A 27,677-nucleotide genomic window follows, 5' to 3' on the forward strand; every position below is an offset into this window, starting at 1 on the left:
AGTCCTCTAGTTTAAGATCTTTCAAATACATACATGCACATATACATGGGGGCTTCATAAAGCTTGTGGAAAAACTGACCATGTGATTCCAACTCATAATGTGTACTATATCAGAACAGGTACAGGACAGACCATGGAGACCTGTCTGACCTTTGCCTGGTGCAAAAGGGAGGCCAGAAGTCAGCTGTGTCCACTTCCACTGATGTTTACAACCTAACACCTTTCTTCTACTCTTGTTGTTCGAATGACTACCTATTGCTTTATGTGCACCTTCTACATGAGTACAATTAAGTGTTCTGGAATTCTCATTCTTCCCAATGTTATACATAGTTTGTTACAATTGCCAAAACTGAATGCCTGTGAACAGTCAATAAAATACACAAGAAAACATCTTTATCGTCTGCCATGTCTTCTTCTCAACTTTGGAAAGCCCTCTCCATGCACTGCTGCAACCAATTTTTGGTTATCTTCAGCAAAATTTAATTCCCATGGGCTATTAATGATATTGTTTGAAAATTTCCACCTTGTGTTGGGTCACTTCTCTTTGGAATTGACACAAATATACATCTCTACTAATTGGGTGGCCAGGGGACTGTCTTCCAAATTTCTTGGAATAGACTAGTGGGTGTTTCCAGTGCTGCACCATTTTGTTGAAACAGTTCAATTGTTATTAACATTTCCTGGAGCCCTGGATGTTGTCAACAGTGTTATTCAAATAGTATACAGTTAAATAGTTTAACTATATTAGGAATAGCTGTGAAATCATCACTACAATCAATTTTAGCATAGTTTCTTCTTCTTTGCATTCATTATCTGCCCATTTCCTCCCAACCTCTCCTGTCATAACTTTAAAAAACTATTAATACAGTTACAGTCTCTCTAGGGTTATACCTATCCTGGATTTCATACACAGAAAAAACTAAAAACCTAATAGGAATAAAAAATATATAGGAAACCGTCAGTTCAAAATTTCACAGAAAATAATAAAAACTAAAGCAAATTCTACATAGGTCAAAGGGAAGATCTAATGATAAGGTATTAAATTTTTAACCTAACTAACTACATCTGCATTAGTCCACTGTCCAGTGCACTCTGTCCGATAGCAAGGCAATTCACATTCCAGGTAAATGGTCAGAGGGGGTTCACCAATGATCAGAGGCTTAATCCTCACAAGGATCCTGCAAATGGATTTTGGGCTTTCACCGTCATCCACAGTCCTCTGTAAACAAGGTGCTCAGAATTTAAGCTCCGATACTGTTCACTCATGCAGCCTCGGATTTGATTATGCACAATCCTTGGATCACATGGGCTGGTGTGCTTCTAGCATGTGGAGTTAGCTGTCCTCACTTAAATGGCTTGTTTTAAGACAAGCCTTTAAGATCCCAGATGCTATTCTTTCTGAGAGCTGGGCACCGTCTGATTTCTTCACTACACTTTCCTATAGTACTCATATCTTCAGTGATCTCTTCATGAAGGCAAATATCAAGTAGGGTCACATCATAAGAACAAGTTGTTCTTAGATTAGGGCCAGAGCCCTGTTTATTGTTAAAATGTTCGGTGCAGCCATATATGATATCTTGATCACTTTTAGTTGTTTTTCTTCACTTCCTAGTGTATAAAAAATTCTTTTGGGTTTTTTTTTAATCTCAATATTTTTCTTATCTCATATATACCTATATTGTTTTCCTTCTTCTTAGTTTTACAGATTAAGTTAGCAAAAATAGAAGTCTGAAGAAACATAGCTTATGTACAAGTCTACATTATTTCAATGGATAAAGAAATGCTACACAGGGAAATAAGAATCTTTGATTACTCTATTACAGTGAAATCTGTGAAATCCGGAACTCTACAAGACTAACGTCCTTTTCTAGGTCTTGCAAACTTTTTGCCTTTGACAAGGTGCAGCCTTACCACTGTCTTATCATTTATTTTAGTGGAAAATATTTGCATTTCATTGCATTAATCTCTCATAATCTGCCTTATGCATGTTCTGGTTCTGACAGATTTTACTGTACAATCTATCTCAACCTCAGATGTCTACTATATAATAAAGAGAACAACTAATTTATTGATCAAAAGGTCAAGGTCCAGAACAAATTGTCTCAATCTCTCTTCTTGCTATTAAATCAACAAGGTCAGTTCGTGGATTATGCACATGGCTGTAATAACTTCACAATCAATCACTTAACAGGAAAAAAAGAGTAATTTCAAATTTCCCGCAGAATCCCATAGCATCTATGAGATAAAAGTAAAAAATTTACTCCAGATCTCATGCATTTCAAAAGTTAGGCTCTTTACATACACAGGACTTACTGGATACCACATTGAAAAATGCTAAAGCAACCACAAAGAAATTGAGCTTTGTTAAAAAATTCCACTTTGCTTTCCCAGACATCTTTCCCAAATTCTTTAGTGAAAGCGCCTTTTAAAGATTTTATTTATTTTTAATAAGAAAAAAACTTTCACTAAATCAGTACAAAATGTAGTAAGATGGAATAAGCAGTTTCATAGTGTCTTATTACTTTATGTTATTTTCAAACTCTAATTTCCAGCTATTATGAAACCACTTGCATTTTATTTAAAAGAACAAGGTATTTCATGGAAACATTCTGTGATTAAAGCAAGACTCTTGGGAAACTGTATTAGAGACAGTACTGATCACACTGGGTAGAAAGGAAAGCTTCCAAGGTAAGTATTCACTGGACTTAAACTTGGAATCAGCCTAGATGGCTCAAGTCTCTCAAACTTAAACGGGCTCATCATTTAGCAGTGAATTCTATCCCACACATGTGCAGTCCAAAACCAAAACCAACCCAACGCCAATGAGTTGATTCCGATATATTCCACTAAATAAACTCTTTAGTGGAAAAAGCTTTTCAACTAGAAAATCAAACTCTTACCAGGCCCCTCAGGGCTCTTTATAACTTGGCCTCACCCACTTCTTCAGCCTCTTTTGGAAGCACTCTCCAGATTTCTCACCACACTCCTAGGTTTCTCTAGTCCTTGAAATGCCAAACTATCCCATGGTACTTGCTGTTGTTCTCGAAAGCACCATGCCAGGTTTCAACCTAAAAAATCCCATCTGAACTCAGGAGTCCTTGGGATGTGCAGATGTTTGGCAAGCTCAGCCACCAACCAAAAGGTTAGAGGCTCTAGTCCATGCAGAGGTGTCCCTGAAGAAAGCCATTAAAAACCCTGAGGAGCACAGTTCTACTAGTTATCTTATAACCAAGCTAAAGCATTCCTCTGCTATTCTTTCAAAGCAACCTGTTTCGCTGTTTTGGACTTTCTGGGTGGGCCTGTTTATTTGTATTGTGTTTGCTACAGGCACAAGGGTCTCTAACAGCCACTGCATCAAACACAGCACTGCGACAGACATTACTTTGTATATTTCACAGGTGAGGTATTTGAGACCCTGTTGGAAGAGTGACTTACCAGTTTCAACAAGTAAAACGACTGCAGCGCCTACTTTGTGACCTTTCTAACACAGTCTATGCTGTAAAATGCAGCCATGTTTCTTCCCATAATTTACATGGTAGGCAAAGCTTACACAACAGTATGACTATAAAGCAAAATAACATTCACACATGCCTGATGGAAGATTCACTCATGGATATCACTGGAGCCTGACCACTTTTCTCTTGAAACCTCTGGACTGGATCCCTCTACCCTACTGCCAACCGGTTATTCTAGCTCATCTCACTTGACACCATCCAGTTGATTCTGAATCACAGCAGCCCTATAGGATGGGATAGAAGTATTGTATAGATAGAACTCTGTGGGTTTCTGAGACAGAAACTCTTTATGGGAGTAGAAAGCCTCCTCTTCTCCCCTAGAGCAGCTAGTGGTTTTGAACTGATGACCAGTTAGTAGCCCAACAGAAACATCTCATATGGGGTTTCAGAGCAGAGGGCTCCTCTTTCTGTAAGGAATGGCTGGTGGTTTTGAATCACCAGTCTTGCAGTTAGCAGCTAGACAGTTAAAGACATCATTATAGCCTTTTAAAATGCATCTTGCTACAAAGGTAATTTTGGAGATAAAAGTCTATGTATATAAATGATATCTGAAAATTGCCAATAGTAAACAGGGCTAATTGTTTTTTTAATATGCATTGACTAATACACAGCCTAATTCTTATCATTTAACTCCTGTACCTCCTATCTACAGCCAAAGGATTTATTTAATATAACTGTACACAACTGCACATCCACATGCAATTTCTAACAGTAAAAACCACCTTATTTTGAAAACAATGCTTTTCATCTTAAGAAAACTCTACACAATTATAAGCAGCAATGTTTCAAAGGAAGTGTCTCTTTTCCCGTACTTAAATCAGTGGATATGAATGATTTTCCCGGACTTAACTCAGTGGATACCCACTGAAGACCGTAATACTGAAGATGAGAGAATTATAAGCTGCATATGCCTTTCGAAAAGGTTCTTTTCAGTCCTAAGAAACGCTGGCAGAAGTCCTAGGAAAACAACGCTTTTCTGCCCCAGAAAGCCAAGCGCTCAGTGGACACAGTTTGGAAGCAGTGAGCCTAAAGGCAGGGAATTCCAGTTTCCGGTGTCCGACCTGCCTAGTTCGAGGCCGCGACAAGGCGCGGAGGGTGGGGAGGCCTGAGCGCCCGTAGCGACCAGAGGCCGGGCGGGCTGGCGTGGGCCGGGGTCCCACTGCCCGCGGCCCAATCGTCTTTCCAACTACGGGCCGGGCCTGCCGCGCCAGGGGTCAGGAAGGAGGACCTGCCGCCGGAGCCACCCAGCACTGAGAGCGGCCACACTCACCTCGGCGCCTGCAGAGCCAGGGGGCGGGGCGCCGGGCGGGGCGGGGCGGGGCGGCGGGTAGGGCCAGGGGGGCGACCGCGCCGGAGAGAGTTGGAGAAGAGGCTGAAGTCTCGCGATAGCTTGTCGTTATTCTCGCGGATTCTCGGTACGTGGAATGGGAAGCACGTTTCTAACGCGACGTGCCGATTCTCCACGAGTGGATTGGCCCCGCCTCCCGGCCTCGCTTCCGGTTCTTGCCCGCATTTTCTCTGGGGTAGTGGTTATCCTCCTGGCCCGGCTGTTCGAAACTTCCAGCAGCGCCGCGGGGGAAAGCCCGAGCTTTCTACTCCCGTACAGTCTCGGAAACGCACCGAGGGTCGTTAGGAGTCAGCGTTGACTCCACGCTAGTGCGCTTCATTTGGGAGGTTTTGTTGGCACAAAGGCTTCCGGGTGGGCCACTAACCACCAGGTCAGCAGTTGGAAACCGGAGGCTTTTTACTTCCGTAAAGATTTGCAGAAATCTGGAAAACTCACGGACGTTTCTAATCTGCCCATAGGGTAGCTATTGGTGAGTCTGCCTTTGAAGAGGAAATTTAACTCCCAACGCCAGGACGAGGCTGTGTGGTCAGAATGAACAAAATGTTCATTCGAGAACATTCGTTCCCATTCAGCGCCTATGTTACGGAATTGCACACCCATTGTTGATCAGTGTTTGAGCTCTTCCTGCAATCCCCTGACTTGAGCACTATTATTCTTTCTTTTTTTAAAATCATTTTCTTAGGGGCTCATACACTCTTATCACAATACATCAATTGCGTAAAGCACATTTGTACATTCATTGCCCTCATTCTCAAAACATTTGCTCTCGGCTTAAGCCCCTGGCATCAGGTCCTCATATTTTCCCCTCCCTCACCGCACCCCCTCACACTATTATTTCTTGATGCTTGAAAAACGGAGGCTCCGTGGGTTTGTTTAATTTAGCTAGGGGTGAGCCTAAGTGCCGGATTTAAACACTTAAACAGCGATGGGTTGGGTTGGATTTGGCTTTGGTTTGGATATTTTGGGTTTTTTTCCCAAAGATGAGCCCATAACGCTGAAGCACCCACGATTTATTGTGATAACGACTGCTTAAAGAAAAATGGTAACTTAATGAGTTAGGGATATGGCAGTTCCTAGCATGATTGGGTCACTAAATATTTCTTACAAGATGATAATTACTTTGTCAGTGGAGAGAAGCATCAAAGGAAATGGCTTTCTGCTAGTTCACCCCCACAAAGCTTTATTCGGGATTGGAAAACATTTTTAAATACCATGGTCGTTTATATAACGATGCTATGCATTAGTCCGCCCCCACACCACACTTAAAACTATTAATTTTTTAAATCTTGATTTCAGTTAATTTGCTAGAGCTTCACTGTACAGTAGTAACCAGCTTTATAATGAACTGTTTGCCGGTTGGTTTATTTAATCACTCTTAGAGATGAATAAGGGAGCTCTGTGACTACTGAAACCCCCAGGTGTTCTCCAGGAGAAAGCAGAGGCTTTCTGGGAAACTCAGAGGCAGTTCCACTCTGTCCTATAGGACTGCAGTGAGTGGGTAACAGCTTGATGGCCGTGAGTTTGGTTTTGAGTGTAGTGACCCAGGAGCCCTGGGGGCTGTGAACTGCAAGGTCAGCAGCTGGAGGCCACCTACTGGTTCCTGGGAGACAGAGGACACTTAAATTCTGTATCTGTAAAGATTCACAACCTTGGAGATGAGGGATGAGGTGGGGTGGGGGATTCGTGATAGTGTATCTTATCTTACAGGGCCACTATGATTAGCACTCTACTTCAATGGACAATGCTCCTCCAGTTGTCAAACGGCTCAAGCTCAAACTTTCCACTACTCGAACAGCAAATTAAAAAAAAAAAAATCTGCGTCGTATTCATAACTGCCAGATAGTGGAACTGAAAATCATGGCTCCAAAGAAAGTTAGTAGACCCCAAGAGTAAAGCTTAGAGGAAAACTCTGAGAACCACTATGGAACTAAAGAAATCATTGGGAAATTTAAAACGGGTTGCCGCTTGTCTGATTTGACAATTAAATACAACATGGCTAAATTGCCATTATCAACATTTAGGGGAGAAAAATGTGATTAAAAAGGCTAATGTAGGGAAAGGTGTAAAATTGTTAACCGCAAAACAAAGAACGGAGACCATGGAAGAGGTTGAAAAGTGACTGCTCACGCTGCAGAATCAGAAACAAGTGGATGCTTCGTTCTGTTGTGCATCGGGTTGCTGTGGGTCAGAACGTACTCGATGGCCCCAACAGCGGCATCTTCAACCTGGAAGCCCATCACAGTGTGTACACCACGTCATGCGCAGCCTCGGAATGCTTGAGAAGTCATGCTACGAAGTGAGGGGAAGGCTAGGATGAAGTGAAAGAACTTGCCATTTGTGTAAAAATAGAAATCCCTAGGGTACTAATGATCAGCTAATATAAGAAAATGTGTTCCTAATAAGGACATCACAGAACAGGGATTTTACAGCATAACATCATTTTTTTAAAAATAGTAATTAATGTTAGCCTTTTAAAAATGTTTTTCAATACTGCAATTTAACATACTGTTCTTGAAAAAGGAACCATTCTGAAATAACTTTGTCACCTCATTCCTTCAAATTGACACAAAAGTACCCGAGTTATTCTGTTGATGGTCAGTGTGGTCTCAGACCCTGTAAGAGGGTTTCCAGGAGTGTAATCCTTACTGTGGCAGACAGCCTCATCGTTCTACCTTACTGGAGGGTTTTGAAGTAAGTGCTGCCCTTGACAGTTAGCAAGGCCAAAGGCACTAGCTCCTCTCAGAAAGATGAGGCTTTCTGCATCCCTAAGGGTTTACTGTTCCCATAAACTCAAAGAGAAATTCTACTGTGTCTTAGAGGGTTGCTGTGAGTCAGAATCAACTTCATGGCAGTGGTTTAGTTTATAAATACTTTTAGAAGTTTGTTAAATATGTGTAGAATAGATTTCCAAATTCACTTTATTTAGAACAAAGGAGGGGAAACCCCGAAAATTAGTGATTTTGTAAGCTTTGACACTTTTTAACAGGCAGCGATACCACTTTAAGAAAATTCCAAGGGAAAAAACAGCCCCCATTTAACATTCCCACCTCTGGCTTTGGATTGGGTTGCAAACACACACAGAATACTCTTTTCCTCTCCCTATTGGTGCATGCTCTATCACTCATTCTGTCTGAAAATGTGTGAAGCGCCAGGTTGCTTTACCGGAAACGGCTGTTGTAATTTAGGCTGGAAGTGCCCTGCTTTGGGCATTTTCATGGTTATTAATTTGTACAAAGAATCACAACATGGATAAAATGGTAACCGAATTAGCAAATCGGGCTGCTGGATAACTGGAACTCGCTGCAAAAGGCCAACCACTCAGTACCCGGCAAACTGACAAAGACGTTGAAAGAAAGTTGAGATTCCCAGGTAAAGACACTTGAACTGTTTTTCTGTAGTTTTACAAGATTATGTGTCAAAGAAAATATATCTGGGGTGACAAAGGGATGAATTTTTAAACGTTAGCGCTTGGAAGAGCATCACCCTCAGATTCTAAATGGATTTCTGAAAAGTAAAGTGAATAAGGTAATAAGATAATTATAGACAATTTTCTGCTTTAGAAACTGGGTTATTGTTTTAATAGGAGTTTGGAAGAGCATCTGTAATATTGTAATTTTTAAATGAAGTGGACACATTTTGTGCATTATCAAACCTAGTGTGATAGATATTCTATTAAAATATAAGAAAACATGAGAATCAACTCTGCATTTTAATTTTGTATACATTTGCGGATTAGGAAATTCAAGAGCAGATTGACTGTAGATCAAGTAAGACATCATTTTGGCATATACTCTTCATAAAAAATCTAGCTTTAATGTTTTCAAAATATCTTCACTGAGACTATAATATAAAAATTCAGGAGGCTATTGAAAAGAATAACTTTCTAATATTGAAGCTTGTATTTCAAATAGCTACAGGCAACAATAACACTTCATTATATAGCTCATTATATGAGAGTAGGTAAAAATTATTGCTACAAAATCATAGAACATTTTATTAAACAAAAATATCAAAATGTGAAGTTATTGCTTCTCAACTGTCACCTGCGTCCAGACCCTGAATACTGTGTTTCTATCTCCAACCGTTGTCTGAGAATTTCTGGGCTTTACAGTTTATGTCACATTAAAGCATTCTTGGGGGACACAAATCGTGTTCTTTTTAATGTTCTCTGAGTTTGGGGAATGATAAGTCAGAAGGGGCAAGATCAGGGCTGTGGATTTATCAGTGAAATTCTCATATTGCCACCCTTGCTACTCTGAGAACGAATGAGCAGGCACATCACCAACATTGGACGGGGGTGGGAGGGAAGGGGAGATTCCTTGGAAAAACTTTTCTGGTCTTTCTCACTCATGTCATTTTCAATTTTCTTAAAACTTTTCTTATTAACCCCCCATGATTGTCGTGTGTCTTTTGAGGAAAAAATCTATCAGGACTACTCCTTTGGAATCAACAAAAACAAAAACCACAACCTCTTTGTTTTTTAAAGTTTTATTGGTAAATAATCCACATAGTCAGATCGGGAAGAGCTGTACAATCATTCCCACAGTCAGTTCTAGGGCATTTTCTTCTTGATATTACATTGTAACCTATCTGTATTTACTATGATCATCTCTGAATGCTCTCTGTTTGATAACAAGGAAGACATACCCTTCCTAGGTGGCCTCTGTGCCTTGAATCTCGCTGGCCCTCAGAGGCCCGGAGAGGCCCTCAGAGCAACTGTTTTGAGTAGACTTTCCGCTCTGGATGGTCTTGGTTATGATCCACTTTATAAAATCATAATTAAAAGATGATCTTCCTTCAAAGACTAATGGAAAGATCAACTCTGAGCTAGCTGATGCTCTTACAACACCTTTTTTTCGGTGGGGGTGGGGGTCCTGCCGGGGCAGGGGTGTCCCAACCAGCTGAAAGCTTGCTGAGTCCAAGTTATTCAATTAAAATGGGAATGTTGTCCCATGTAAGGCCCCAGCTTTAGTAATGTCATCCGGGGTCACGCTCGGGTCTTCTTTCAGAAGTTTCCAGACGTTAAGCACAGTTTCTTCATGTGTTGATGTCGACAGTCTTCATTTTCTTGGCTAATCGTTGAGGTGTTCCCAGTCTTCCTTAATCTCTTTGATCCATTTATGAGGGTAAGTCAAAAGGTATTGTAATAAGGGTTAAACTTGGTACATGCATGAGCTTATTCCAAACACTTCAACCACGTCTGGGATCAGTGGATGACTGCAGACACGTTCTCTTAATAATACGCTTGTCTTTGTCTCCAGGTAGAAAAGAGTACAATCAAAACTGGCTTCTGAGGGGACAGAGGTGAAGGATATGTGGAGAAGCAATAGCCTGACATTCTGGGAGTTTTGTTTAACAAGTCTTTTTGGTTTTGTAGGAATGCTTTTTGGCTTACCTTGGTGTAAAAACTATTGTTTTATATGTGGCAGCAGTCCCAAAAAGTTGTTGCAAAATAATTTAGAACGATGTCTGCTTTAATTTTGTGAAAAATTTGATGTTATCCCTGACTTCAAAATAGTTCTTTTCACACCACAAAAAAAATCCTTAAAAAAAATTTTTTTTCTAGAGGGTATACCTTTGTGGTACAGTGGTTATGCATTGGACTGTAATTTACCTGGTCGGCAGTTCAAAACCGCCAGCAGCTCCTTCGGAGAACATGTGGACTTTCTACTCTCATAAACAGCTTCAGTCTCGGAAACCCACTGGGGGGTCACTGTGAGTCGGCATTGTCTATGGCAGAGAGTTTGGGGAGTTTTAAGAACAGTAAGGCAAGTGTATTACTGAGAGAACTTGTCTGCAACTAGCTGACCGTGATCGTAGAGATGTGTTTAAAGACCTTTTGTTTGAAATAAGCCCATGAATGTAGGAACATGATCGATCCTAGTAGCAATACTTTTTGACAGGTCCTCATATAGCTCAAACCATGGCATCTTAATATTCTTCAAACATTAGCTCAACTAATAAACATAATACCTAGTAGCACATCTATGCTTCTGCCCAGCCTAAATTCATTGTAAGAACACAATGAATATTTCTTGAGTGCCATCTATTGATCCATTTATAGGGATAAAAATAAGTAAAATACAACCCCTCCAAGAGACTCTGACTAGCTGGGAGACAAATCAGGCTCAAGTGCTTAAATTAAAATGCATGGGCTTTTCTGGATGCCTGGGGAACTATTGCCGACCGTATTCAGCGCGTAGCTCAGCCTGAGTTGACATATCCAGAGAGGTCTTCGTAGTCGATGGCCCAGTTTGGGGTGAGCGGTGGCCCACGCTTCAGCGGGTAGAAGAGCTGGGAAGTGGGTGAGTTAGCAAACATGCACAGCCTGTGGAAGCCTGTGGCTCTAGGAGCAGCAAAATATTCATTTGGAAATCTCTTTTAAAAATAAATAAGAATGTTTATGAAGAGCCAGAATTACCAAAATCGAGGAGTTTGGCCCTGGGTTTTGTAAAGGAGAGAGACTTTACAAAAACAATTTTTGAAGGTAAAACTGAAAGTACAATTAAGATTGCTTCAAGAGAGGAGATAGAGATGCTGGAATAAAGAATTCCACGAAGCCTCCCAGAAGAGTTTACTGAGATCCCTTTATTTATTTAAATCCCTTTACCATTGTGGAATATTAAATTTTCACACATTTCTTCATATTTTTCAATGCATTGAGCTTAACTGAGGTTTTGTTGTTGGTTTTTGGCACTACAAATAACAAATTTTATAAGATTTGGTGGGATTGTGGTGCACTTAACACAATGAAGGTGATTATTGTGCCTAGTGAATCGGTTCTTTTTTCCTTTCCTTCAGAATTTAATATGCTCTTTTCATTTTATCAAACTGAATTGAAGGAATTTCAGCAGTCAGACATCTCTCGTAGCTGGAGAACACCATGGAAATCTGTAGGCTTTTCACCTGAAATGTTCCAGCACAAAATTCCACACAAACCCAGTGAATGTGTGCAGTGTGCTCGGCACTCTGTTTAATGTTGGGAAAACAAAAGTGGATCAAGTATCATCTCCCAATAAATAACAAAGGGCTTTAGAGACACCAAAACCCAAAACCATACTCTTCGGCTCTCTAGTCAATGCTGACTCACAGTGAGTCTCCTGTGGGTTTCTGAGGCTAGAACGGTTTATGGGAATAGAAAGCCCACTCTTTCACCCACGGAGCTGCTGGTGGTTTGGAACTCCTGACCATGTGGATTACAGCCCTACATGCAACCACAACGCCATCAGGGCTCTTAGCCTAGAGACACCAAGGGAGGTGTTTATTTCCTGATCATCTTCATCTGTCCAGCAAAACTTGCTTCGAAAGAAGCAAAACTATCCTAGGTTGTTGATGAGTGGTTTTAACTAGAAGGAGAAGCACAATCTCTGCTTGTCAAAAAAGCTGAGACGAAGATCCCTAATGCAGTTTGATCAATGTAATGCTCACCAAATATCCTATTTATTCTCCTAGATATCCCAGCCCTCTTGGATAGGAGCCAGTGAAATGCTAGTGAAATGCTCTGTGTCACTTCTGGGCAATGGTAGATAAAGCTCATCTTTCTCTCCTGCTGTAAATCCTATTGATATATGCTGTTATTAGGTGCCAGCAACTAGTTCTGCCTCGTAGCCATCCTGTGTGCCGTAGAGTGAAACACTGTTCGGTCCTGCATCGGCCTCTTGTTTTTACTATGTCTGAGCCCATTGTTGCTGTCCCTGTCAGTCCATCTTGTGGGGGGCTCTTCCTTTTTCGCCAAGCATAATGTCTTTCTTACGATGCCCTCCTCATAACATATCCAAAGTACATGAGACAAAGCCTTACGATCTTGCGTCTAAGGAGCATTCTGGCTGTATTTCCCCCCAAGACAGACTGGTTGTTCTTCTGGCAGTCCATGGTACGTTCCATATTCTCCACCAAGCCTTAGTCAGTCTGGGCTGCTGAGTGACTCTCTGGATCAGTTATGCTCCTTCGTCACGAAACTAGTAGCAAACATTCAGAAGAAATGAATATGATAGCTCAGTGGTGCTCAACCTTCCTGACCCTCTAATACAGTTCCTCATGTGGTGGTGACCCCCAACCATAAAATTATTTTTGTTGCTACTTCATAACTGTAATTTTGCTACTGTTATGAATCATAATGTAAATATCTGATATGCAGGATGTATTTTTATTGTTACAAATTGAACATAATTAAAGCACAGTGATTCGTCACAAAAACTATGTAATTATATATTGAGAAATATTTATTTCTAATTACAAATAAATGAAAATTTGTCTTCAAGCATGGTAACAGTCTTCACGCCGGATACTCTAATGTGGACATATCTGCATGTGGGCGGACCCACCTGGAGACGGATAGAGGAGCAATGACTCAGTTCCTAAGACCATCGGAAATATGTGTTTTCCGATGGTCTTAGGCAACTCCTGTGAAAGGGTCATTCGACCCCCAAAGGGGTCGCAATCTACAAGTTGAGAACCGCTGTGTTAGCTCATTATAACCTCCTATTTAAGTAATACAAGTGTTAATAGATTTTCCCTTGGGAATATTGGCATTTCACTTATTAACGTTCCTTCAGTTAAATAAATAGCTCCAGTCCACTGACTTTCAGGTATCATATGGGTGAGACATGTGGGAGCAGAGATCCCATAATAAAGTTAATTTGTTCATTTAATAGACATTCATTGAGGCTTAGTAAGTGAAAAGGTTGAAGTTGTCAGGGATTTTGTCTTGCTTGGGCCCATAATAATCAATGCTCATGGAAGCAGCAGTCAAGTGATCCAATGACCCATTGCATTGATAATTCTGCTACATAAGACCTACAAAGCAAGCATGTTCCTTTGAGGGCGAAAGTGCGCCTGAACCAAGCCTTGGTATTTTCACTTGCCTCACATGCATGTGAAAATTGGACGTTGAATAAGGAAGACTAAAGAGTTGATGCATTTGGACTGCGGTGCTGGAGAAGACTATTGAAAGTACAGCCAGAGTGCTCCTGAGAGACAAGGATGGCAAGACTTCATCTTACTTACTTTGACACGTTGTCAGGCGAGCTCAGTCCTCAGAGAAGGACGTCAGGTTTGGTAAAGCGGAGGGACAGCAAAACAGAGGAAGGCCCTCGTTGAGGGGGATGGACACAAAGGCTGCAACAGTGGGCGCAAGCACAGGAACTATTGGGAGACGATGCAGAACTGGCACGTTTCTGTCATGCACAGGGCCGCTCTCGCTCAGGACGGATGGACGCAATTGCACCTAACAACAACAACTAGGTGCCACCTTTCTGCCAAGCAGTGTTTCAGTTTGAGACCCAGAATATTACGTTAAGATTTATTTTAAGGGCTTTGAAGCGCGTGTCACATTGTCTCTGGAAATCAGATCCAATCCACCAAATAAAAATCGCATAGTCATAGATGTGTAAAAGCCAGCATTACACATAAACTTGCTATGTGGCTTACATAAGTCTTTTTTTAACAGCGTTAGTGAATTGTGATTTATTTACCATAAATTCACTCATTCACTCTACGTATACAATTCAGTGATATTTTGGAAAATTAACAGAGTTGTATAATCACATTCCCATTTTAGAACATGTCCATCTCCCTAAAAAGTTCCCTCGTGCCCAGATGCAATCACTCTGTTGTACCCCCAGGCCTATGTCATTATTAACTTTCTGTTTCTATACATTTGCTTTTTCTGGACATTTTCTATAAATGGGATCGCACAGCATGTGGTCTTTGCTCTCTGGATTCTTTCGCTTAGGAGAGTGAATTTTTTAGGTGCATCCATGTTGCAACCGTGTTTCATCCATTTCTTCTTCTGGTTGAATGGTATTGTCTTTCGCCATCTATCAGTTGGTTAACATTTGGTTTACTTTGAGTTTCTTGCTATTATGAACAACATCACTGTGGAGATTTATATACAAGCTTTTATGTGAACCTATGTGTGTTAGTCTGGGTACTTTAAAGAAACAAATCTACAGAAACTCATGTGTAAGAGAGTTTTATATAAAGGTTAAGCGTGCATCAATGAAACATCCCAACCCAGTGCTGCCCAAGCCCACAAGTCTAATGTTAACCCATTAACCCATATGTCCAACACCAATCCACAAAGCCCTCCTCCATCTCACAAAACAGATGTAATGATGCCAACTGCAGGAGGAAAGTCGAGTCAGTGAATGTGTAAGCCTGTCAGCGCTGGCAGGGGTCTCCACACGGGTGCTCCAGCACCCAGGGCTGCATCGGGATAGGTCCATGTGGCTTCTCCTTGGGGATGTCTTGCAGGAAGTGAGCCTTGCAATCTGAAGCAGGGAACTGGCTAAGGCAGCTGCATGCTGGTCCGATCATCACAAAGCAAGAGACTCAAGAACTTGAAAGGCGAGGCTCACCAAGCCATTTATCCCTCTGCCCTTCAATTAACCCCACCTGTGTTTATCGGCCAGGTAGGCACAATAAACTAACTCAATATGCTTTCAACTCTCTTGGGTATAAATCTAGGAAGTGGAATTTCTGGGTTATATGGATATGGTCAGGAGCCTCTGGTGCTGTGGATTAAGTGCTGGGCTGCTAGTTTCAAAGACAGTGGTTCAAAGCCACCAACCACCCCTCAGAGAAAGATGAGGCTATCTGCGCCTGTAAAAATTTGCAGTGTTAGAAAACCTCTGTCAGGCGGGTGGGAGTTGGGATCTATCCGATGGCAAGGGATTTGATTTTGTTTGTTTTTTATGAGTATGGTCTAACTTTTTTGGTATGGTATAACACAAAGTTAAAAACTCTGTTTAACTTCTTGAAGGACAACCAAATTGGTTTCTAAAAGCGCTGGACTATTTTATAGTTCCACTAATATGCATAATTTTTCACATACTCTTCAATTTCTCCATGTCCTCATCAACACTTGTTATTGTCTCTTTTTTATTAGTCTTTGTGCTGCACTTAGACTTGCCTTTTTCCTAATAACTAACAATGTCGAGCAATCTTTCATGTGCTTATTGACCATGTATATATTTTCTTTGTTGAAACATCCATTCAGATCTTTTGCCTATTTTTAATTGGGTTTTGTGTTTTTTGTTTATTGAAGTTCTTGATATGCACGTTCTTTACTACATAGTTACTTATCATTTGCAAACATTTTCTCCCACTCTGTGAGTTGTAAGAGATCATATTTAGTTTCTTTCAGCAATGTTATAAAATTTTCAGTATACATGTCTTGGACTTATTTTGTTTAATTTATTCCTAAGTATTTTATTCTTTTTGATATTGGTGTAAATGAAAATGTGTTTTCTTAATTTTGTTTTCAGATTGTTCACTGCTAGCATACAGAAATAGTTTAGTTTGTATTCTGTGACCTTGCTGAACTTATTAGTTCTATTAAATCTGTGCCTGTGTGTGTCTGTGTGTGTTCATAAAGATTGCTTATGTAAGGGGCTTCAAAAAATTCATGGAAAAATAAAAAATACCCGAACTTTTCCACCAACTTTGTGAGTCCCTCTCATTATAAGAGACTAAGTTGAAAGGTATTGCTACAAAAAAAAAAAAAAAAAGTCAAAATGTGAAGCTATTGTTTCTTGACATACTCTCCACATAGTGAAAAGTCCCCATGGTCATCCTTTGGCCTTTGGAAAAAATCTGTCAAGATTACCCCTTTGTGACCCCCACCCAACCAAAACATAAATGAATAAATGTAGATTTGGCCTCTCTGTCTTGAATTAAACTTACTCCGCAGATCCCTTTGGAAACCACTCTTTAAATGATTGAGCCTTTTTGGGGGAAGGCATCCTCATGAGACTGAAACAGGTATATTACTGAGAGAACTTGTCTACAGTCAACTACTAATCACAGAGACATATTTGAACATACTAAGTTTGGAATAAACCCATGCATGTATGAACTGGAAGCTTAGTCACAATACTTTTATTTACTCTCATACAGGATCATGCTGTCTGCTTAAAAAAAAGTTTCATTTCTTTTTTCTTACCTGTCTGCCTTTTTCTTTTTCTTACTTATTTTACTGGTCAGACCTTCCAGTACAATCTTAAATAGGAGCAGTGAGAACAGACATCCGTTCCTTGTTTCTGATTCCAGAAAAACATTCAAACACTTGACAATAAATAAATATGATGTTAGTATTTATTGTTTATTCTATAAGGCTCTTATGGCACTGCCGAAGCTATCTTCTATTCCTAGTTTATTGGAAGTTTTTGTCACTAATGGGTGTTGACTCTTGTCAATTGCTTTTCCTGTAATAAGGTGAGCATAGTACATTAATGTAGTACATTAATGGTTTCAAATGTAAACTAACCTCACGTTCCCAGGATAAATCCCACTTGGTCAGGGTATGTATTCCATTTTTTTTTAATGTTGTTAGATTCAGTGTGCTAATGTGTTGTTGATATTTTTTGTTTCTAGATTCATGAGAGATTTAGGTCTGTAGCATTCTTTTCTTGTGCGGTTATCTTTGCCTGGCTTTGATATCATAATTCATACTGGTCTGATAAAATGAGTTGGCAAGTGTTTCCTCATAATTTTCTGATATAATTTATAAAAGACTAAAATAACTTCTCCTTTAAAGATATAGAATTAACCACTGAAGCCACTAGGACCTAGGCTTTACTTTGTGTAAACATTTAAAATTTACTAATTTAATTTCCTTGCTATAGGTCTGTTCAGAATTTGTTTGTTTTTTATTCCATTGCATTAATCAGTATCTCTGTGGGATATTTTCCATCACATAGCTTTTTGATTCTTCAGTTTACAGATGGGCAAGGCCAGGATTTTACTGGCACACTTTCTACAGTCATAGGGTAAAGCACCTGCCCAGCCAGCAAGCTTTCTAGATCTTCCCACAAATTATCAACCAAAGGTTTAGCACCTGGAACTGCAGGGGACTTTCAGAACCCAGCTCCAGTGTAGATAGTCACCCATACACGTTGGTTGGCTCCTCTGCTGTATCAGTTACAGGGTTGTTGCTTTTTTAAAAAAAAAATCATTTTATTGGGGCTCTTATCACAATCCACACATTCATCCATTGTATCAAGCACATTTGTACATATGTTGCCATCATCATTTGCAAAACATTTTCTTTCTACTTGAGCCCTTGGTATCAGCTCATTTCCCCCTCCCCCACCCTCCTTCTCTCATGAACCCTTGATAATTTATCATTTTTTTCCATGTCTTACAGTGACCGATGTCTCCCCTTTATCCACTTTTCTGTTGTCCGTCGCCCTGGGAGGGGGTTATAGATAATAGATTCTTGTGTTTGGTTCCTCCTTCTTCCCTCCACCTTCCGCTACTGGTATCACTACTCTCATTATTGGTCCTGAGGGGTTTATCTGTCCTGGATTCCCTGTCTTTCCAGCTCTTATCTAGCCAGATTTGTAAGGTAGAATTGGGGTCGTGATAGTAGGGGAGGGGGGTGAGGCAGCATTAAAGAACTCGAGGAAAGGTGTACGTTTCATCGGTTCTAAGGGGATGTCCAATTGTTTGCAGATGGGCTTTGGTTGGGTCGCCACTCCGCACTCCCCCTCCTTCACATTGATACGATATTTTCATCTGATTCTTTGATGCCTGATACCTAATCCCATCGACATCTCACGAAATATCGTTAACATCGTCCATTGGAAACAGAGATTGAGATTCGTTTTCCTGCCACCTGGAGCTGTGGATGATCGACCGGCTCAGCACTCTGCTAGGCAGGTCTGGCAGAGGCATCCCACGGATCGACTGGGCGTGTCTGATGGGCGGTTGAGGGCTCTGCCGGGAGGTGTGGCCGCGGCACTCGGGCCGCCCGGAAGAGGGTGGTGCGTGCGCCCTGAGCTGATTTCTCAGATTCAAGTCCCAGCTATGGCTGTTACTAAGAAAAGAAAGGTCGCTGATAAGCGTATAACTCAAAGTAAGTGAACCTAAGAGTGCGTTAGACTGAAGGTGTGCTTTGGGTGGGGGGTCCTCACACTTTTTAAACAGGGGCCCAGTTCACTGCCCCTCAGACCCGTTGGAGGCCGGACTATAGTTTACAAAAACGCTATGAACAAATTCCTGTGCACACTGCACATATCTTATTTTAAAGTCAAAAACAAACGGGGCAAAAACACCCGGCGGGCCGGATAAATGTCCTCGGCGGGCCGCACGTGGCCCGCGGGCCGCAGTTTGAGGACCTTAGATGTTGTCCCTTCCACACATTGAAACCGATGGACACACACACACCCCGTAGGTACTTAAGGCAGATCACAGTTGCAGATGCCTCCAGAAGCCGGCGGGTGACGTGACTGCTTTCCCTGGTCCGGAGATACACGTGCGTTGTTGTTGTTGCTGCCTTGAAAACATCCCCGAAATGGAAATACACGGTGTTTCTTTCTCAGTGAAGTAGAGTGGTGTGGGTGCAAGTGACTCGTGTGCTCCGCCACCAATCAAAGGGTTGGAGACTGGAGCCCGCAGAGGCGCCTGGCTGGGGTCTCGGTCCAGAGGAGCCTTTGAGAGCCGTGTCCTGATGCCCACAGTCACGAGAAGTTGGAAAGGACAGGAACTCTGGCTCGGATATTCCCAGCACGGGAGCCGGAACAGATCGCTGACATACCGGAACGAGTTGGGAGCGGTGGCGACTTTTGAACTAGAGTGCTCCTTGTGTCCAGGCCCGGCTGCCACCTCAACTCGTTCCTGTCACGGAGACGTGGGGCCAGCGGTATCCGCGGCTCCCAGAGGTCAAGAGAAGCCAGAAATCTTGATCTTTTTGTGAAACTTCTAATTTCAAAGTCATGGCTACATTAAAAAAAAAAAAAAAGAACAAGTTATATTAGCCAGATAAAACATGCACATAAGCTAGATTCATTTGTAAGTGCCCCAAATATATCCCCTGTTCAAGGATACAACATTATCAGGCAGCATGAGACAATTGGATTTTTGCATGGTTTCTGTGATTGTTTTTGTAAAGTACAGTCACTTTTCCAAAGCAGAAGTATTTGCTTCCCACTACTGTAGATCAGCCCATGACAGGCAAAAAATGTGATGGGGAGTCAAGTATTAGGCAACCAGGATTTTGATTCTGACCTGTGATATTGGGCAAGGAACTGGGTCTTGTCCTTTTTTCTACAATGGGGAGTAAGAACATGTATTTCCCACAGTTGTGGGAAGGACCCACAATAATGTATGTTAAATATAAAATAATATGTGTTCTTTTATTATTTAACAATAACATATGTTAAAGTATAAAATATTATGTAAATTGCAGTTGGGAACTTAGACCGAATCACACAACCAGGTGGCACAGCACAGAGCCAAAATGGAACCCCTGCCCCTTCTCTACACCATAGCACCTACTGAATTGGCTCTTTCCTTAGGGACTGAGCTGAGTAGATGACGAAGGCGGCAGGAGCTTACTATTAAAAAGCCGACTTCTGAGGTAACAATGGCTTTCTGTACCACAGAGTTTAGGAAAGGCTTAGATGTTAAACTGGAGGGATTGGCCTTTCACAGATTTAAGGGTCCCCCAAGACTCAGTCTTTACTTTTGTCACCTCATTTTACCTTTGGCTAGTTCCTTCCGTCTCTGTTTTATATTCTCAAACTATATACATAATGCAATGTGGAAGTTTTCCCGCGTTGCTTTTTGTAGAAAAGCAAAACTCTTACTTCGTTTTGGTGAAAAAGGAAAGCTCTATATTGGATTACAAGGAGCCCTGGTAGAGCGGTCAGGTAAACATTAGACTGCTAACTGAACTATCGACAGTTCAAATCCACCAGTTGTTCAGTAAGAGGAAGATGAGGATGCGTGCTCCCGTAATGATTTGCAGCCTGGGAAACCCTATATAGGGGCCGTGTGAGTGGGAATTGAGTCCACGGGAGCGAGTTTGGTTTTCAGAGATTTATATTGGCTCATCAAGGAGCCAACACAATTTTCATTGGTAATCTTATCTATTTTAACTACTTCAGCACCTACCCTTAGCGTTCTCACATTCTACTTAGAAGTAGGCATAACATGTTAAAATTTACTTAAAGGTAAAGGGAAAAAGTAACTTTTAAAAGCTGCCACTCAAATCTGGTGCATTTCTAACTTCTAAATTGGATATTTGTATATAAACATGCTCCCACCGTCTCTAATTCAATCTGGCTGAAATATACATCAGAATCTATTTAAATGACCATTTCCCTCTATCCCGCTTCTTCCATTCATGAAATTACCATTCTTTTAGACTGCATGTGAGTAGTGTTTCTGTAAAGATCCAAATAGTAAATATCCGAAGTTCTGCAGGCCGTAGATTCTCTGTCATAACTACTCAGCCCTGCTGCTGGAGGGCACGAGTTATCACATACTCGCCGTTCACTTGGACATCCCAGCAGCTCTCAAGTGTCAGTAAAGCTTCCTTTCAGATCGCTTCCATTTCCGTCTTCTCTTCCCTTCCCCTGGCTATGTGCACCTCTATTCATTCTGCAAAGTTGCAGTGACACCCTCACTCAGTGATTCCCGCCACCCAACCTGGAGGTAAAGAAGCTGTTACAAGAACATATCCACTGACTGAAAGGCATCTCAGAGTCTCCTAGTGCACGTTTTAAGAAGCCTATGAATGAGTTCAATTTTAACTGGGGGAGAAAATGCCTGTTTTCTCAGAAAGTAAACTACAGAAAGTAAAGCGTGATCCAATCTTCTTGATTAGTGAATCATAGTTAAAAATAGTTGTACAGCGTTGCTCAAATTGAAAATTTCTTAAGGTATGCAATATTTACCGTTGGTTAGACCTGTAATGATACTAAGTGGAACATAGACCAATTTTTGTTAATATTTATGTTCTTATTTTAATATATATGAGAAAATATAGCTAATACATAAATCCCTAATGTTGCTTATTATTAATTAAGGTGACATTAAGATAGGTACTGTATTAAAAATTCAAGCAAATGTCATCGAGGCGTGTGTTAGTCTGGATTGACTGGAGAAACAAATCCAGGGAAACACTCATTTGTATAGGAAAGAGTTTTATATACAAGAGCAATCGAATATTGAGAAAACATCCCAGCCCAGTCCAGATCAAGTCCATATGCCCGTTATTAGCCCATATGTCCGATACAGACTAACGAAACACATGCAATGATGCCGAATGCAGGAAGATCACAGGCCAGTGCGTGGGAAGTCTTGTGGATCCAGTGCCGTTGTAAGCATCTTAGCCCTGGCAGGGGTCTCCAAGTGGCTTCTTCAGCTCCCAGGACTGCATCAGGGTAGGTCCATGTGACTTCTCCTCAGGGAAGTCTCACAGGGAGTTTTCAGAGAGAGAGAGAGTGTGTGTGTGTCTCCTACCTCCAAGGAGGAAATACAGGAGTTCCCAGAATCCTCAGGAGAAGGCCATGCCCACACAGAGGCCTCATTGGCTATATCCTGATTGATAGCCTAGACTCCACCCCTACACTCTTAATCCTCAAATTGACACCAGATTATGTAACTACCACAAGGCGGTCCTAGAATATCTGAAATGTGGGCCTCAGTGACCACTCTGCCTCGTGTGGTTGTGGCTGTGACTCATGGTAACCTCATACACCGTGTTAGAGCAAAATACTTCCAGGTCTGGTGCCATCTTCATGATTATAGCCTAGATTAGACAGTATTCTGCCTCAATCCCTCGGATTTTCATTGGCTAACTTCTGGAAGTAGATCACTAGGTTTCTCTTCCTAACCTGCCTTTGTCTGGAAGCTCTACTGAAATCTTTCGATCATGGACGACCAGCAAGTGTTTTCAATACCAGTGGTATGGCGTCCAGCACTATGGTAACACACAACCTACAATGACAAATTGACAGATGGTGGGTGCCTCTTATAGTTTTCATTATAACACATCTGCCTACTAAGTAAAGACTAATCTCACAGTATTTTAATGTATCGCTTTTCTGATTAAAAAACAACAAACCTTCAAGTGGCTTATCACTTTCTGCCAAATGAAGGCACTCACATGCGTAGGCTGAAATCAGTGCCTCCAAAGTGCCTCTGACCTTCACTTTCCCCACATCAAGGTCTCCCAAGGAATGTTCAAGAAGTACGAGTTCCATAAAGAGTGCCTCCCAAAGAGTATTTCCAAGTAAAACAGTTTGGGACAGTGCCCCATACAACACTCTGATGGTATATTTACATTGTATTCAACCATATTAAAAGCTGTAAGAAATTATCGGGTGCCTGTTTTTACCTGCTTATTTTATCAGAGCCTTCCTTTTGTGGAGACAGTATTTGTGCTTTCCGCTTGAGTCGACTCCCCTCATCAATAAGCTCCTTTGTGGAATATGCATCTGTCCTGCGGTTCTGGCGTACAGCAAAAGTTGATTTGGCGTATGCTTTCCATGCCCGTGCCCCCTACCATACACACACACACACATACCAGCTGAACTGGCCAACCAGCCGCTAATCAAACACCCATTTGAACTTCCCACGTCCGACTTTTTGCTAATTATTCCCTCTACTTTTTTTTTCCTCCATGGAACTCCCTTTACAAATTTGTCAGTGATCAATTACTCATATAGGTGCAGGTCCATTTCTGAACGCTTCTTTCTGTTTCAAGGATCTTTTTGTCTATCTTTGCAGCAATGCCAACTGCCTTGGTTACTGTAGCTTCAGAATTAGGATTGAAAAAAGTAGTGTTTATTCCCCAGCTTTTTTCTTGGTTTAAAATAATGTTTTGACTGGTGTAGGTCCTTTGCAGGAGCCCTAGTGGCACAGTGTTGGGCTGCTAACTGCAAGGTTAGCAGTTTGAAACAACCATCCACTGCGGTAAAAAGATGAGACTTTCTACTCCCATGAAGATTTATACTCTTGAAAGTAGAACTCCCCAGGAGCAGCCCTACCCCATCCTGTAGGGTTACAGTGCGTCAGTTAGTGCCAGGGCAGTGAATGAATGAGGCCCTTTGCTTTTTCATAGGATCTTTAGGAGCAATTACTCAATATTTAAAGGGGGAAAAGCTAGGGTTTGAATTGAGATGAAATCGGTTGATTTAAGGTTTTTTTAGTTATCTATTTCTTCTTGAGTGAGCTTTTTTAATTGGTTAGAGAATTTATCCATTTATCTAACTTGTTAAATTTATTGGCCTAAAGATGTTCATAATATGCTTTTTAACCTTCTAATATTTGTAAACTCTTTAACAGTAATCTCTCATTGTCTTATTACTCAAATAGAAATCAATTCATGCTATTGATTAGTTTGTGAATGTACCTTTATTTTTTAGTTTACTAATTCATATCATCTGCTTTGAGATTAATTTTCTCTCCTGTTTCCACTTTCTTGAACATAAGGTCATAAATTTGAGACCTCTCTTCTCTTCCAATGTAGTCATTTAATGCTATAAAATTTCCCCTACTTCCCCTCAAGTACTCCCTCAATGCAAGAATACTTTGTTCTATTAAACTGATATTCCATGAGGCTCACCTTCCCGACACGATCGCTGAAGACAAAGTGGATACATAAGCAAATATGATGAAGAAAGCTGATGGAGCCCGACTATCAAAAGATAAAGCGTCTGGGGTCTTAAAGGCTTGAAGGTAAACAAATGACCATCTAGCTGAGAAGCAACAAAGACCACATGGAAGAAGCGCACCAGCTTGTGTGACCACGAGGCGTTGAAGAGATCAGGTATCAAGCATCAAAGAACAAAAAATCAAATTATTGTGAATGAAGGGACCCAAGTGCAGGTTGGGGACCCAAGACCTAGCTGTAGGCAACAGGACATCCCCTTACAGAAGGGTCGCAGGGAGGAGATGATCCAGTCAGGGCATAGGGTAGCAATGATGAAACATACAACTTTCCCCTAGTTCCTAAATGCTTCCTTCCCCCCCACTATCATGATCCCAGTTCTACCTTACAAATCTGGATAGACCAGAGGATGTACACTGGTACAGATAGGAACTGGAAACACAGGGAGTCCAGGACAGATGGTCCCTTCGGGACCACTGCTGAGAGTGGTGAAACTAGGAGGGTGGAGGGAGGGTAGGGTGGAAAGGGGAAACCTATTAAAAGGATCTACATATAACCTCCTCCCTGGGGGATGGACAACAGAAAAGTGGGTGAAGGGAGACGTCGGACAGTGTAAGATATGATGAAATAATAATTTGTAAATTATCAAGGGTTCATGAGGGAGGGGGACCAGGGAGGGAGGGGGAAAAAGGAGCCGATAACAAGGGCTCAAGCAGAAAGCAAATGTTTTGAGAATGATGATGGCAACAAATGTACAAATGTGATTGACCTAATGGATGGATGGATGGATTGTGATAAGAGTTGTACAAGCCTCCAATAAAACGATTTTTAAAATAAATAAAAATAATATTTCCCCTAAAAACTGCTTTAGCATTATGCCTCAAATTCTTATATATTGTATTTTCATACTCATTTAATTAAGAATACTTACAAATTTCCCTTTGACATCTTCTTAGGCCATTGGTTTGTTTAGAAATGTATTATCAATTTGTCAATATTTGGATATTTTCCAGGTATATTTTTGTTACTAATTCGCATTTTAATTTCTTTGGGATCAGAGAATATACTTTGTGTGATTTGAATTCTTAGAAATGCATTTTATGGCTCAGTGTGTTTCTTGGTTAATGTCCATGTACATGCAAAAAGAATGTGTATTCTATTCTTGTTTTAGGGGAGGGGATCTAGCACATTTTATTTGTTTCTGTTCACAATTTTATCAACATTTGGTCACATTTTCAAACCATTTTTAGGTATATTGTCTTAATTCTCTAGAACTGCTATAACAGAAATACCACAAGTAGGTGGCTTTAACCAATAGACTTCTCACAATTAGGAGATTAGAAGTCTGAATTTAGGGTGCTTGCTCGAGGGAAAGGCTTTCTCTGTTGTCTGGAGGAAGGTCATTATTTCCTTTGTTTGACATCTCTTCCTCCATCTCTGCTTGTTCCTCTATACGTAATTTGTCATTTTAATATCTGAAAGATGTCTGACAAAATATACTCTGCTGATACGCTTATCAAAGAAAACCCATTCCTAAGTGGGCTTATAACCACAGATCTTGGACTTAGGATTCAAAACACATATTTTTAGGGGAACACAACTCAATCCTTAACAGTTGTATAAAAATTATGATAGTATGTCCTTTAACAACCAGTGGTATGCAGATGACAGAAGCTTGATTGCTGAAAATGAAGAAAACTTGAAGAGCTTAATGATGTAGATGAAAGAATACAGCCTTCAGTATGGGCTATGCCTTAAAATAAGAAAGAAGGGAGGGGAATCCCACAATTGTCCCAGTAAGCAACATCATGGTAAATGGAGAAAATATTGAGGTTGTCTGTGGCAGTTACATAATGTCAACTTGAGAAGGGGTGGAGTCTAGCCTGTCAATCAGGTTGCTGCTTGAAGACTTCATTTGTAGGCGCAACAAATATAAATAGCTCACTGGAGGCCAGTCACATTCTCTGCTTTATATTCCTGATGACAAGCCACATGGAGCTAGGCTGATGGCGCCAGAGCCCTGGAGCTGGAGGAGCCACGTGGAGATCCATGCCAGTGCTGAGATGCTTCTACCACCATTGGATCCACAAGACTTTCCACCCACTGGCCTGTGATCATCCTGAATTCAAGCATTATTGCATGGCTGTGTGAGTCTAAAGAGGAATTTATGGACTAGTATCGATGTATGGGATAATATCAGACTTATAGACTTGATCTGGACTGGGCTAGGATGTTTTCTTAATGTACAATTGCTCTTTGATATAAATTCACTCATACACATATGAGTGTCTATGGATTTGTTTCTCTAGTCAACGCAGACTAACACATTGCCAAAGATTTCATTTTACTTGTATTCGCAATCATTTCCTGTGGAAGTATTCACTACATCAGATGACATCTTGCATTGACTAAATCTGCTGCAAAAACTCAACTCACTGCCGTGGAGTCAGTTCTGACTCCGAGAGACTCGTGGGACAGGGTAGAACTGCCCTTGTGGATTTCCAGGACTGTGACTCTTTACGCGATTAGAAACCTTCAACTGTCTCCCAAAGAGAGGCTGGTGGTTTTGAACTGCTGACTGTGAATTTAGCAGTCCAATGCTTAATCACTATACAGCAACCTCTTTCAAGTGTTAAAAATCAAAGATGTTACTTTGAGGACTAAGTTGGACCGGATCCGTGCCATGTTATTTTTTTTATTTTTTAATTATTTTATTGGGGGCTCGTACAATTCTCATCACAATCCATACATACATCCATTGTGTCAAGCACATATGCACATTTGTTGTCATTCTCAAAACATTTGCCTCCCACTCTAGCCCCTAATATCAGTTGCTCATTTCCCCCTCCATCCCCCCTCCCCTCTCCCTCATGAACCATTCATAGTTCATAAATTATTATAGTTCTGTCATGTTACCCTTTCCGATGTTTCCCTTGCCCTCTTCTCTGCTGTCCACCCCCCAGGGAGGAGGCAATACTTGGATTCTTGCCATGGTATTTTCAGTCACCTCCTATACGCAAGGAAATGGATTGACACAGCGGCTGCAAGAATGAGCTCAGTGGAATTGTGGGGATGGTGCAGGCCTGGGCAATATTTCATCTTGTTATATATAGTTCCACTATGAATTGGAACCTAACAACATAGTCTTTGAAGAAATTGACACTTTGTCATTATGAAATGACCTTCTTCATCCCTGACATCAGGCTTTGCTGTGAAATATGTCAATAAAGGCAGTTTTACTGCTTCCTTTCTAATCTGGACACCTGGCAATTCTTTTTCTTGATTGATTGCATTGATATATGAGATTAAGATAGACATTCCAAGTGTATTTTTTATTAAGTATAGGATATCATATTAATTTATGTCCTTTACTTTTAACCCATTCATGTCTTTATAATTAAAATGATTTCTT

General features: G+C 41.0%; 2 protein-coding genes across 8 annotated transcripts in view; one reads left to right on the top strand and one right to left on the bottom strand.

Annotated features, from left to right (window-relative positions):
• LRRC28 (leucine rich repeat containing 28) overlaps window positions 1-4,826 on the bottom strand; it is a 181,568-nt gene extending 176,742 nt beyond the window's left edge. For all 3 annotated transcript variants that reach the window (XM_045296485.1, XM_004709852.2, XM_045296484.1), the window contains exon 1: window positions 4,786-4,826. The gene's annotated coding sequence lies outside the window, so the exon portion shown is untranslated. The remainder of the gene's footprint in view (window positions 1-4,785) is intronic.
• Window positions 4,827-8,050: 3,224 nt separating this feature from the next.
• The window catches only part of TTC23 (tetratricopeptide repeat domain 23), a 128,308-nt gene continuing 108,681 nt past the window's right edge, over window positions 8,051-27,677 (top strand). For 2 of the 5 annotated variants that reach the window (XR_006680700.1, XM_045296481.1), the window contains exon 1: window positions 18,593-18,721. Coding sequence is in view for 2 of the 5 variants with exons in the window: in XM_045296481.1 (XP_045152416.1) it covers window positions 18,673-18,721 (49 nt within the window). In the remaining 3 variants the exon portion in view is untranslated. Of the gene's footprint in view, window positions 8,233-18,590; window positions 18,722-26,389; window positions 26,413-27,677 lie in introns of those variants that run through there. The other 3 variants (XM_030887368.2, XM_045296483.1, XM_045296482.1) reach the window with 3 other exon arrangements.

The sequence above is a fragment of the Echinops telfairi genome, unplaced genomic scaffold, assembly GCF_000313985.2.
Source record: "Echinops telfairi isolate 266 unplaced genomic scaffold, ASM31398v2 ScPeMD7_7409;HRSCAF=8447, whole genome shotgun sequence".
NCBI classification, from domain to species: domain Eukaryota; kingdom Metazoa; phylum Chordata; class Mammalia; order Afrosoricida; family Tenrecidae; genus Echinops; species Echinops telfairi.